Source organism: Notothenia coriiceps, unplaced genomic scaffold (assembly GCF_000735185.1).
Source record: "Notothenia coriiceps isolate Sejong01 unplaced genomic scaffold, NC01 NC01_scaffold00003521, whole genome shotgun sequence".
Classification (NCBI taxonomy): domain Eukaryota; kingdom Metazoa; phylum Chordata; class Actinopteri; order Perciformes; family Nototheniidae; genus Notothenia; species Notothenia coriiceps.
This window is the reverse complement of record NW_011336222.1, coordinates 683,259-695,917: the sequence shown is the minus strand read 5'-3', so window position 1 is coordinate 695,917 and position 12,659 is coordinate 683,259. Positions and strand designations below refer to the sequence as shown.

At 39.1% G+C, this 12,659-nt stretch overlaps 1 protein-coding gene across 1 annotated transcript in view; it reads right to left on the bottom strand.

Annotated features, from left to right (window-relative positions):
• Positions 1-12,659, bottom strand: part of LOC104941571 (protein FAM19A2-like) — a 67,657-nt gene that overhangs the window by 3,276 nt on the left and 51,722 nt on the right. The window contains exons 3-4 of the mRNA XM_010766691.1: positions 4,274-4,423; positions 1,210-1,334 (exon numbers count right to left, since the gene is read on the bottom strand). Coding sequence (XP_010764993.1) covers positions 1,210-1,334; positions 4,274-4,423 — 275 coding nt within the window. The remainder of the gene's footprint in view (positions 1-1,209; positions 1,335-4,273; positions 4,424-12,659) is intronic.

The following is a 12,659-nucleotide window of genomic DNA, read 5'->3' as shown; positions in this document are numbered from 1 at the left end:
ATGAAACAACGTCTGAACAGCACTCGCATATTCAGAACTTACATCATTTCCTATCTGATCAACCCTTGTGTGTATTTATTTTCAATTATGCCCGTTTCAAAGACCACTCTGTCATTTTCTATTTCTATCTCATTGTCTCTTTATCTTGCTGTTAAATGAGCAGGGAATTCGGGAAGTTCAGCTGCACTTATGAACAGCCTCACCGATTGTTTGAGTTGGGTCAGCACAGCAGAAAAGTATTTCAGGGTGAGAATAAGAGGAGGGGCTGTTGAGAAGGAGAGTGCAACTTGAGGGTGTGAGATCCACTTTGCAAGGTGAGAGGTGAGCTGAGGAAACAGTAGCGAAGGAATTCTTAATCAGACAGGTGTATAGGAGACGGTCTCTAAATGTTTTAAAGAAAGAGAGAGTGAGGAGGAGATACCTGCCCACATGCGTCTCACCCTTTACTTATCCATCCAGAGATGCACTCTCCCTACTTTGGCCACTCCTTCAATCAATTATTTAGGCTGAAAACAACGGTCTGCACCCAGCCATGAATAATGGAAGATGAGAAGGCAGAAAGAAGGATGGAGGTTAGATCCAGAAGCATACAGTGACATGAGGTGAGTCTCGCACAAATTCCCTCCTATAACAGACAGCTAGGAGTCTGCTCAGGTCAAGCCACCGAAGAGGAGCCAACAGGTGTCGGGTCTGCGCAGAGAGATATATAATGTACACCCAAACCTACACACACACACACACACCTATAAAGACACATGGACAGTTCATTAAAGTTGAAGGAAAGAGGACACACGCACTCACAATTACCACTTTAGTCTACACACTGTGGGGAGTTGTTTTTGCATCGAGTCAGATGGTCTGCCAGTCAGACGCAGGGCAAGTGGGAATGAAGGGAATGTGATGTTCTCTCCCCCCGTGTGTGTGTATCTGTGTGTTATTTGCCTTGTTCCTGTTGGCCTTGTTTTCGTTAGAGACTCTTTGATGTTTGATCCAAGATAGGTGGGAGGAGACCATAAAGACAGAGAAATTGGGTGAGAAAAAGAATGATATGATGGGGATGGAAACAAATGAAAAAGCAGGAAGATAGAGGACGAGGATATAACACAGCGGAGGTGGAAGTGGGTCACTCGGCGGTGGGTCTGATCATGTGTGCATGTATGGGGATGAGAGGGGAGTTTGTTCTGAGAGAGAGATTGTGTGAACACCAACCTTTGTGGTCTTGACTTTGTTGCCTGTGCTGCAGCTCCATCCTGTGAGGTCTGGCAGAACCTTACACTCCTCACCATCATTACACGGGTGCATCTGACACCACCACTTCTGGGCCACAATGGAAGCTGTGTGGAACAGAGAGGAGGGTGGAAGATATTTAGTATGGTAAAGACGTGACTGTGTGTTTGTGGGTGTGTTTTATTCTATACCTTTGTGTCTGCTGTCTCTTGGTTTGTGAATTTTGACACCAAGCTTTGCCTCAAAAAGTTTCTGTGTACATTTTTAGATACATTTAAATAGAAAAATAGGAGTTGGCTGCATCAAGTTAAACAGTTTGTTGGACTTAGTCTCCAATTGGGTGCAATTTAGCCATTTCAGAAGAAGAGGCTGCACAAAGATAATGTAGAAGAGTCCAAACCACTAAAACTGATGTGGAAAACTTATAGCATGGAAATATAGCATTTTTGTTTTCATCCACCACACTTTGGTAATAAAGGAAATACAAACACTGTACGAGAATATCTTTCATCTCTTTATATGTATGGGTACCGTAACTAATTTCAGGGCTAGCCTCTATTCTTAATGTTATTTAACATCAATATTGAGATCATTCCCAATGTTTCACTCATATTCTCCGGGTGAAAATATTTTGAGAACCTTTCATTAATAGAGAAAAATGAACTATGCTCTCTTTGGAGAGGGCTGTCATTACTGTATGCATGGGCACTACATTCATGTAAATGTGATCATCATATAAGGGACCATTTACATTTTTGTAATTACTGTGGTGGTATAAAGAAAATATCTGCAGCCAAGATTTGAGTGAGACAGCAGGAATAATTATGATCTTTGAGGGGTCACAATAGATTTGTTCACAGCATAAAAATAAATTGATCAAGCACAGAAAAGAAAAGGCTTAAAAAGACCAGGCACATCAAGAAGAAGAATATGATTAAATATTATCACAAAGAAAAAAGTCACAAAAGAGCAGTCACCACAGTAAAAGCTAACTGAATGTTCTCATGAAAAGCCTTTCTTTACATGTCAATCTTAAAGTATTAGGTATTTTTCAGAGTCAGTTATGGGGTAATTTAATGTTTAGCATGTAAGGTTCTTATAATTGTCCCTCCAACTTAGTAGTGACATACTTGGTCAGCTGGAAAAGAGGCCTGTATTCAGTGACATCATTCCCAGGGAATTAGTGATGCTTTAGTTAAGCGTTGTAGTGTCTGAGGAATTTTCAAAGGATTTCTTAGTAACCAGATATTTCAGACGGTAGCCGCTTTGATCAGGGAACTCCCAGTATACAAAGCTCAGGCAAACTTTCATCAAGTAATCACTATGTGGTCTGAATTAATGTCAGCTCTATGTTGATGTCATACCCGCAAGCACTTTGACATTTGTATAGTCGACAAACCATTTTCAAATGGAAAGAGCCGTAAGCATTCACAATTTATTGAAGTGGTATTTTATACAAAGTGATTTCCTGATACTACCAATAATCATCAGTGGTGCAGGGGTAACTTTGAACACTTCTCTCAACTACCATTCTTGCTGTTTTGGAGTATTTAGAGTTACTTCTAATTTACTTGAGTATTTTCATTTTATGCTATCTCAAACTTCAACTCTACTACATTTTTCTGATAGCTTTATTTGCCAGGGATTATGATTAGATCAAGATTTTAAATCCAAACAGATCGGTATATGAGGCATGATGCTGTGTTACAGGTTAAACTATTCAAAAGTATACAAAGCATTGAGGATTATCTCTATCTCCACAAGCTATTTATATTTGTCTGTCTGTTTTAGAGTTATAACGCAAAATGCAAAGGCAAGAAACAAGAGAGCAGCTGATTCTTGAGTCTGTGGTTTCTTTTAAGTGCCACTCGTCATTGCTGCAGGGGGAGTAGGATACAGATGTTGTGGAAACACGAAGAGTAGCCAGAGGGATTTTTTTTGGGTTTACAGTTTCGGTGCATTTTCTAGCCTGGAATAATCAGCACTACGGAAAAACAAAATTCATTTATGTGTTAAAGCCCAGAATCAGCCTTTCTCTCATTGTCAACAAAGCAGCTACAGAAAGATAACACTTTCTGCAGTTTGTAATATTCATGTTGGGGAGTCGTTTTTTGTTCACATTACATTGACTGAAGTGCCTCGCATAATAGCAGAAACACCTGAATTCCTCCTACTGGAGCATTTACCCTGTTCTGCCTTTGCTATGTTATATTCAAATGTGTTATTTTCAATGTGTAAGTGGAATTATTTTTGCTTGGTTGTGAAGCAATGATTGCTTTTCTTTTTCAGAATAGTTCAGATTTCTGTTTCCTTTACTCTACTGCGGGTATTAGCCGAAGTAGGAATTTAGTTATTTTTAAATTGCTTGCGTGTGCAACGTAACCTCATGCCATCCATCATCTTTGTAATTCCTCTGAATTCATCACAAAAATGTAATTGACAAAGCCAGAAACGATGTTCCATTCACTTCCAAGGACATCTACAGTACTTTGGCAAAGATTACACTGCCAAGAGGGTATTGACATATCCGTCATATGACATCAAATTAAAGTCTACTTTATTTATATTTCAATAGTAATTGGTAGGAAGGAACACAAACCAGAACACATATATTATAAGGTATAAAGTAATGAAGTATTTTATGCAGGAACTCATAATAAAACTTGAAAAATGTTTTAGAGTGCCACATTTGTGAGGATTATTACATCAGGACCGGCCTGAGACTATACATTATGTTTAAATGAGACACAGAGGGAATTGACCATTTATAGCAAATAATGACTTTTGGCAGAAAATGAACTTAAAAAACTCTGTATTTCTGTATCAATGCACCCACATCTCTGACTTTTGTTTTGGCTTTATACGGTTTATCTAGAAGGCAACAATAATGCACAACTTGAGTGCTTTTCCTGAATTAATGCTGTACTGCATTATCATACAAATATAAATTCATTAGCATTTTAAGACACCAATGAATCGCTAGTGTGGTTCCAACTGCGGAAGCTACATACAAAATTAGCACAAACACTAAAACAGTAATACTTACAGTCAACACAGGACGGCATGGCCCGGGTGGTGCCAGCGACCTGTCCAGGGAAGCAGGAACATTTGACAGTCTGAGACCTCTCTTCAATCTTGTTCTTGTTGCAGCAGCGATGGGCAGCGATCACCTCACACGTCCCTGCCTTCACGTGCACTGAGAAACAGACACAGAGACTCTGTTTAGTACACCACGTTTATTTATGCTAGTGTTTAATCCAACATGTGGTATAGTATCTAACATAAACAAGTATGGGGAAAGAAAAATTGCCTGGTTTTAGAAACAATAATAATATGACAACAATTAAAAAACACTGCCAAAGTCTAACATTTCTTCACCGTTTCACATAGGTGAAAACTGTTGCTATACTTCACTTGGAGGATCTGTAGATAACGTGCATGTTTAGTATTCTGTATCCATTCTGCAATACACAGGGAGTCAAATGGTAACTTGGTCCTTTGAACGAGAGAAATACAGGCAATGCTTGTATGAGAACACACAGATTTGATTGCATGCTATTCCAATTCCAAGTGAGAATTAGCTTTAACACTAATGAAGGGTAGATGTAAGAAGACCATTCATTTACTTTCTATAGCTACCACTTTGTGTGCACATTTCTATACACACACTTTAATCAGACAGCTGTGTGGTTAATTAACAAAAAGTCCACCCCGAGCACAGAAGTCCCTTGAGTCAGCTAAGAGAGGGAAGAAAGAAATCACTATACATTTGAAGATGTGTGATGCCAACACATGGCCCTTTCATACCAGCCTTTTATCAAATACGTGAAAAGGTCAAGGACAAACAATAAGCCTTGTCAAGTAAACTGTGTGTGTGTGTGTGTACACCTACAATAGTGTACGGTATACTGATTTGTGTCTTAAGCTATGGTTGACTTTGCATGTTGTGTGAGTGTTTGAGGGTTGCAATATTCGCAGTCTGGTGTGCGTTTTACTCTACACACAGTTGTTGGAAGTTACTGCTATTTACATTACAAAAGAGTCAGCCAACAATACAACAAAGGGTGCACCCTGCGTGGCAATGAAAACTAAAGCAGCAATACAATGACTCTGTCCAAAGAGTATTTAAAAGTAAAGTAAGCCGAACTGAAAGACATGTATGAATATGTTAAACAGACTAACAGAGATTTGAAAAGTTCTTAATTTGCTCCGTTAATGAGGAAAAGACAAAGCAGCACCCCTGCAAAGCCCAGTCCAATTAAAATCTCAGTGAAAAGCACAGTCTAATATCTCACCCATTGTGTGCCTGTCTCTCATGGTTCTTTCATGCCGTTTGATTTTCATTTTTGATCCACTAGCAGTGGACGGTGATATTGGTTCATTGATCTGTCCACATGTATGTCCATCAGTCCAACACTTTGGTCTACATTAAGATATCTCATCAACTACAGATTGCCAAACATGTGGTCTCAATTCCCATGGCTCTCCGACAGGTATTCCTAGTGACTTTGCACCTTTGAGTTTCATTTATATGCAAGAAATATCCACATGAACGGAGATTTCTCTGACCCAATCTCTGTCAATTTTGGTTTTTACATGACCTTTTCTCAAACGCCGATTGCCGGCCAAATGTCAGGTTTGTACTAATGACAAATTAATGATCAGTTTGCCAGCAAATGTCTCGATTTGTTTCTCTCCCCCAGAGGATGAATTGTATTGACTCTGCTGATACTGTGGCTTCCTTTGTGCCACTCATGAACCTGCTTACTGTTACATTAGTGCTTGTAAACCTTAATATTCAATCATTTAGTAAGCTGGGTAAATGTAGGGAAACCTTTTTGAGTTTGACATTTTTATCACCTTTCATTGTAAGGCAAATATCCAAATCAACAGTATGTCATGTATTACTTGCAACACTTGTATGCCCTCGTCTTAAATTTGTGTTTCACCCTTTAAATATTGCTAGTGGGCTTTTGAGTTTCAGATTTGTCTGAGATATGTCTCATTTTAAACTCCTGACTTCTCTCTCTGTGCAACATCCGAATTGACTTTCTTGTAATTTTATTTTCTGGCTTGACAACCTTGTTGGCTTATATTCAGCTCGGAGTAAACACCTTAACCCCAACCCCTACAGGCACACAGACCCCTGGCCCTTTTTAAGGCTCAGTATCTGCAGTAGTAATTGACTCAGCATTAGTAAAAGCGCTGATGCACTAAGCTGGGCGTATCTATGAGGCGGGTGTGTGAGCACTTTACTGGAGCAATATAACATTTAATTGAGTCTTGATTACAAAATTAACGTAAATAGATGGCAGTAAAATTTAAATAAATAAGTGATTATTTTGGCCCTGTTTGAAAGGTAAATATCTACAAAAGACGGCCTCCTTTTTTATACGCATACTTTAATTGACAGCCTAATTGTTGCCTTTTGAAGGTATTACTCTGTAAGGTTAATTTGACATCTTTTAAACAATAACTCCTGCGAGGCAACACTAATGGTTTTAAAATCCCAACTGTAGTTTCTCAAGAAATTAAGCACTGAAGCCTCACTGACCGAAACAGCTTAATTATTATAATTGTTGTGATTGCTGCTATTTGTGTTTTTGACGAAATGCATAATGTGGTTATGAGGTCTACTTGTGGTTTTGATCCTCTTATTCAACCTTTTAAATAAAAAAAATACTATATCATTAAACTATATTTGTTAAAGAAAACTACAGACTTCGCATCTGACAATATAGAAACTGGCAGTATTTGTTTTTGCTCATAATGTGAGCTCATGTAGGTTTACTCTGAACATACATCTCAATGGGTCCATTATTCAACCATCAAAACGGTTCTGTTTCTGATAGATTTGTGCTGGATAATATGTTGAATTTTTCATTGAGCACTCAAATTATTTTTGGGAAATGTTTCAGACCTCCCTAGTTTGCAATAGAGAGCATTATGAACCTGAATGGAGATGTGCATCATTTTTGATTTTATAGTCTAAGTTTAACACCAGGAAGTAGGAGATGGAATTAACATCAGTACGGTAATTGAAAAGTAAGCAGGCATTGGCAGAAAACATTTATCTCGCCTCCTCCACTGTTTTTACTTGCAGATTGAAAAACAGGAAGAACCTTTGTCTGAGCTTCTAGTAGTGCAGAAAGCTGCCGATGATGTTGGCAATATTGTAGTAAACTAACATTCAAATGTAAACTCAAACATGACTTAACCCTGTTGTTTGGTGAAAATATCCTTATAGGATGACTGTATTAGAACACCCTAAAATCTATCATCATATGATTTTTAATATAACAAAATTATTTAATATGGAGCAAAAAGAGACTGATGAGTGAAATCCACCAAAGATAGACTGTGACGAATACTCACAGGGAAACAGTTTGGCGAAGGCATGTGTGTCTACAGTGTGTATCGCACTCTCTAGCCAAAAATGTCAACGGTTTCAGGCTGTGTTGCGCTAAAATGTTATTAATTACCAATGTGCCAGATAGTGAGTCAGGCAGGGGGTCACAGACTCCAATAAACTCTGGTAAATACTCAGTTAAACTAGGCATTACTCACCACATGACATCTGCAGAAGGACACTCACACAAATAGCATTTACGCACATAGTGTGTGTGTGTGTTGCTTGTGTGAAAACTAATTATACACAAAAAAAGCTTCCAGTTCAGCGATACTTATGCTGTAACCCTCTTTTTATTTCATAAACGGCGGCCATCTTCCTCTACAATCTGTCTTTCACCCCATCCATTTTTGCTCTCCAGTTCATCATCATTTCCTTCATCCATCTCAACTCATCCTTCTGCTATTTCATAAAGGACCCCACCTTTTCTCAATCTCTCTTAGTCATTCCTGTGCCCAATTTTTCCTCTGCTCTCCATTGCTCTTAGCTCTGCGCAGCAAGCACAGCAGGGTAGCAAACCATTATCCTCAATCACAGGCCCTATATCAGATAATTTCTACACTTATGTGTTCTACCTCTCTTACCTTGTGTCTTTCTCACACCGATTAGATCTCTCTCCCTCTCTTAGCCCCCTGCCATGTCCCTCCCTGGCATGAGGACTTGTTATCCTGGCCCCTCTTAACACAGCAGTGGCTGTTAACCTCATTTAGTAAAGATGATGTGCAGCTGACAGACTAGCAGATGGACAGATTGCCTGAACAACCAGGTGTGTGTGTGTGTGTGTGTGTGTGTGTGTGTGTGTGTGTGTGTGTGTGTGTGTGTGTGTGTGTGTGTGTGTGTGTGTGTGTGTGTGTGTGTGTGTGGGGCACATAAACCACTGCAATATGCTCTCTTGGTCTCAGCAGGGTACTTCTTTTGAAATGTCATTCACAACACTTCTCTCTCACACACACATCCATTGGTTGGTTGTAGGACACCCAGCAAGAAGTCACAATGTCACCAATCTACACTTTCATCACCATTATTTCTGCAGGACCACTCTTTGGTAGAAAGCGTATCTTTGGCTAACTGTTTTTCCACTCTCTTTTAATGTTGTGTTTTCTGCCTCCACTTGGACGGGAAATTGAGAAATCCCAAATCCTTTATGTATGTCAAGATCCCAGGAAGTGTTCACAGCTTAAATGTCAGCTCATGTATCTCTATGGTGCCTCGAAAGGGTTTTTGCCACAGACATTCATTACAGCAGAAGCCACTCTAACTAAGAAACACATTTACAAATGACTCGGGTCATATTAAGATACTGATACTGGTATGTTAATGCTTTAGGTGTGATTTACATCGATGGGCAGTAAGCCAGCTGGAGACAGAGACCAATGCTTACATAATATATGGTAAAGGCACACACTGTAGGAAGGTGGAACAACGTTTTTAGTCAAACAGTGTGTTCTTTGTCTGTAGCTTTGATCAAAAATAACACACCTCAGTTTTTTGATTTTTTTTATCATTTGAGGCATACCAATGTTCTATTGACTCTATAAAGCAGCCAGTACATTACTGCTATAAAAATAAACAGCCATTGTAAGGGGACATTGTAATACTTTTGTAGTAAATAAATGAAACATGTACTGATGTCTAATGTGGATGTTTTAGTTGGCTCTTTTTAAAAACAAACACCCTTTGTAGATGTGCATTTAATGCCAAGAGAGTGTGTTGGCAGACATTCCTTCATCAATTACTGGCATGATGGATTAGGCGTACCAGTGAGATAAACATACATCTGTTTTTTGTTTTTTTATGGGTACTGGTTATAATCTGATTGAAATGGCCCTGTCATACCAGTCCTACATAACTAAAACAGTGAAAAAGGTTCTTCAAATGACACTTTTTATCCATGGTGCATATAGATGTCCTATATTCATCACAGATTTAGTACGAGTAAATATTTAAGTATTTCCCCAAGGCCCTTCGTGTTCTTTTCACAAAGAGCATATTTTGAAATGGATATTCAGTTCAGACTGCTTGCCAAGTTAATTAGACTACAATGTACGTTTCTCAGTGCATGTGTGTGTGCCCATCAGTGCATGTACATCCATGCATTTGTGTTAATAATTAGATTACATTGGCCTCTGAGATGGCACCATTCGTTATGAATCGTAAACACAGAGAAAATAAAAATTCTGTTTAAGAGCCTGCCAAGAAAATTTGCATTGAGAGAAAGCGAGGCACACACATTGGACCATGACGGTCTTCTCTTTTACTCAGCCCTGTTCTCTATTCTCTCTGGGCTTTCTGCATGTGTACATCTTCATCCCACCCCTCTTTCATCTGCTGCCACCCCATTTCTGCTTAGTTATTCTTAAAATGGTACATAAGAACAGGTAAAGGTATTGTCTGGAAGAACTGTACATGTTGTCTTTCCTTCATGAATTCCTCTTTGATATAACATAAACACATCTGTATTAAATGTCTCTATACTCATATTGTGTGTGTGTGTGTGTGTGTGTGTGTGTGTGTGTGTGTGTGTGTGTGTGTGTGTGTGTGTGTGTGTGTGTGTGTGTGTGTGTGTGTGTGTGTGTGTGTGTGTGTCTGTGTGTGTGTGTGTGTGTGTGTGTGTGTGTGTGTGTGTGTGTGTGTGTGTGTGTGTGTGTGTGTGTGTGTGTGTGTGTGTGTGTGTGTGTGTGTGTGTTTGTGCGTGTGTTTGTAGACGTTTGCAAGACTGATCAATGGCAACCCCCAGAGCAGCTTGGCTCCTTTCAAAAGCTAATGTCCCTCTCTGTTATTATAACCCTTGGGACCAGTAGGGTAAAAACCATAGACTGTAAAAAAAACACTAGCTAGAAGAGGAAAAGCAAGTATGGCAGTCATCCAGGGTATGTGCACGTTGAAGAGCATGGTTTATATCAGGATCAGCACAGCTCACATTGTAATGAGTAATATGCCTACAAAAATAATACCTTAATCTTTTTTTTCTAGATTTTACAAAATGGTGAATAATTATGAATGTGTTTTAGGCAAAACCGGATTTAGAGACAAGCTAAGTTTAGTCTATTTTCCACTTGGATAGCCCGGAGAAAAGCAGATATGTATACATTTCAAGTTCTGCCTTCATTTCTTCACAGAGCTCCAAACAACTGTTACTAATGTAATTCATCTTTTTATTCCACATGCTTACGAGTTTTCCTAATGTTCCCTAGTTTCTAAAGCACCAAAAACACTATAGTGCCGCGACTGACAACGGAACAATAAAAAGCACATACTCGGCCCCGCAGCATGGTTGCATCATATGATTTTTACATGTTCTGCCCAATGAAGTAAACATGAAAACATAACATGTGCTTGCGACAGCTGAAGATTGAAAAAAGGCTGCTAAACATGTCTTGCAGCTTGTCTTTGTGGTCAGTACTGGCTTTCTTTTCAAAATGGCATAGTAAAAAGTCGTCTAAATGCAACATCAAAACACGTTATTTGTAATTGCCCTCCAGAATGACACATTTAGAGCTTTTCTCAGCAGGATATGTTTTCCTTTACTAACCAAAACAGAAACAAATCAATGTAAAAAAAACATGTTTGCGGATCTGCTCCTTCTAAGATTATAATTTAGACACTATAACAACTGTTTAATTACATTTACTGATTTTTACATCTAGCTAGTGTCTGGTTTCTACCAACCCTTGAGGGAAATATCTGCATCTTTTAGATGAAAAATACTCCCGCATTTGGAACCGAGCAGGTAATGTATAGTGAAAGGTGTTTTTCATTTAAAACTCTAACTCACTCTACGGTTGAGGCGAGCTGCGGGTGTAAATCTCTGATGGTTGTCATTTCATACATTGTTATTGTAATATTAATAATTAATGTTAGACCAGCTGTCGGTTAAGTGTTTACAAAGATTAAATATAGAAGCATGCTGTATCTCGTTTGACAAAATAAGAAAAAAAGAACATAACAATTGTTAAAATCATTGTAATTTTGACCCAAATGCTTTCCTATATATGTAGCAAATCGGTAAAAAAGTGGAAGTGTGAATGAAACCTGAAAGAACTAAATGTAGTGATACCATTAAATAGCATTGTTGTACCTTTTTTTGAGAAGTCAAAAACAAATCATCAGCCACAAAAGTGTCTTTGCTAAGAAAAACAGCAGGTAGAGCACAGACTGCAGGCCGAAGCTGCTTTACTCAGCACAATTTCTCCAGTCCTGACACACACTCTCCCTCAGCTCAGCGACCCTGAATAACTGACTGACCACAGCGGTCGTTTCTGCTTCACTGTGACAAAAAATGGGTAAAGAAAAATGGCATCTGGCTTATCAGAATTTTGATTTGAAAGGAAAAGCTAAATATAGTGGACGTCCACACAGAGGGAGTCATCTCTGTCAAAGAACATGCTTGCCAAAAGCCACCCAACCCATTCACAGATAGACTTGTGAGTTTGCATGGAAAACAAAAACAGCTGCAAAAACTCCTAGCAATGGTTTTCTTATTACATGTACTCCTCTGTCACTGACTTTCTCCTTTTCGCCTTAACAAAGTTAAAACTGTGTCATTAAGGATGTGATGAGCCGCCTGCTGAACCACTCCATCTGCAACAAGCTCCACCCACCACCACCCGCCCCCCCCTTGCACTAATCATCCGCACAGCTTGTGCCAAATTGTCTTCTACTCCCCAAAACCACGCCTCTGGTTCTCCGTCACTGATCTCTATGCGGTTTTAATGCAGCACAGAGAGGGAAATTATCTCCCAAACACCACCACCACTGTCCTTCTGCTACATCACAAAAGATATTAGCTCATGCTATAAGACGGGTCTGGTGACACATGGCTTCAGGCGAGATATTAGGGTGGTGAATTGCATTTAAATTGTTAATATGCTCAGATGTATTAACACAGCATTGCCACTCAGCTATTAACCTGTGGTGTGTGTGTGTGTGTGTGTGTGTGTGCATTGCTGAAATATAAATCAAAGTTACACACGAGGGCGTTTGCTATCTATCCAGTCGTTAATATGACGTTTTGCATTTCTAT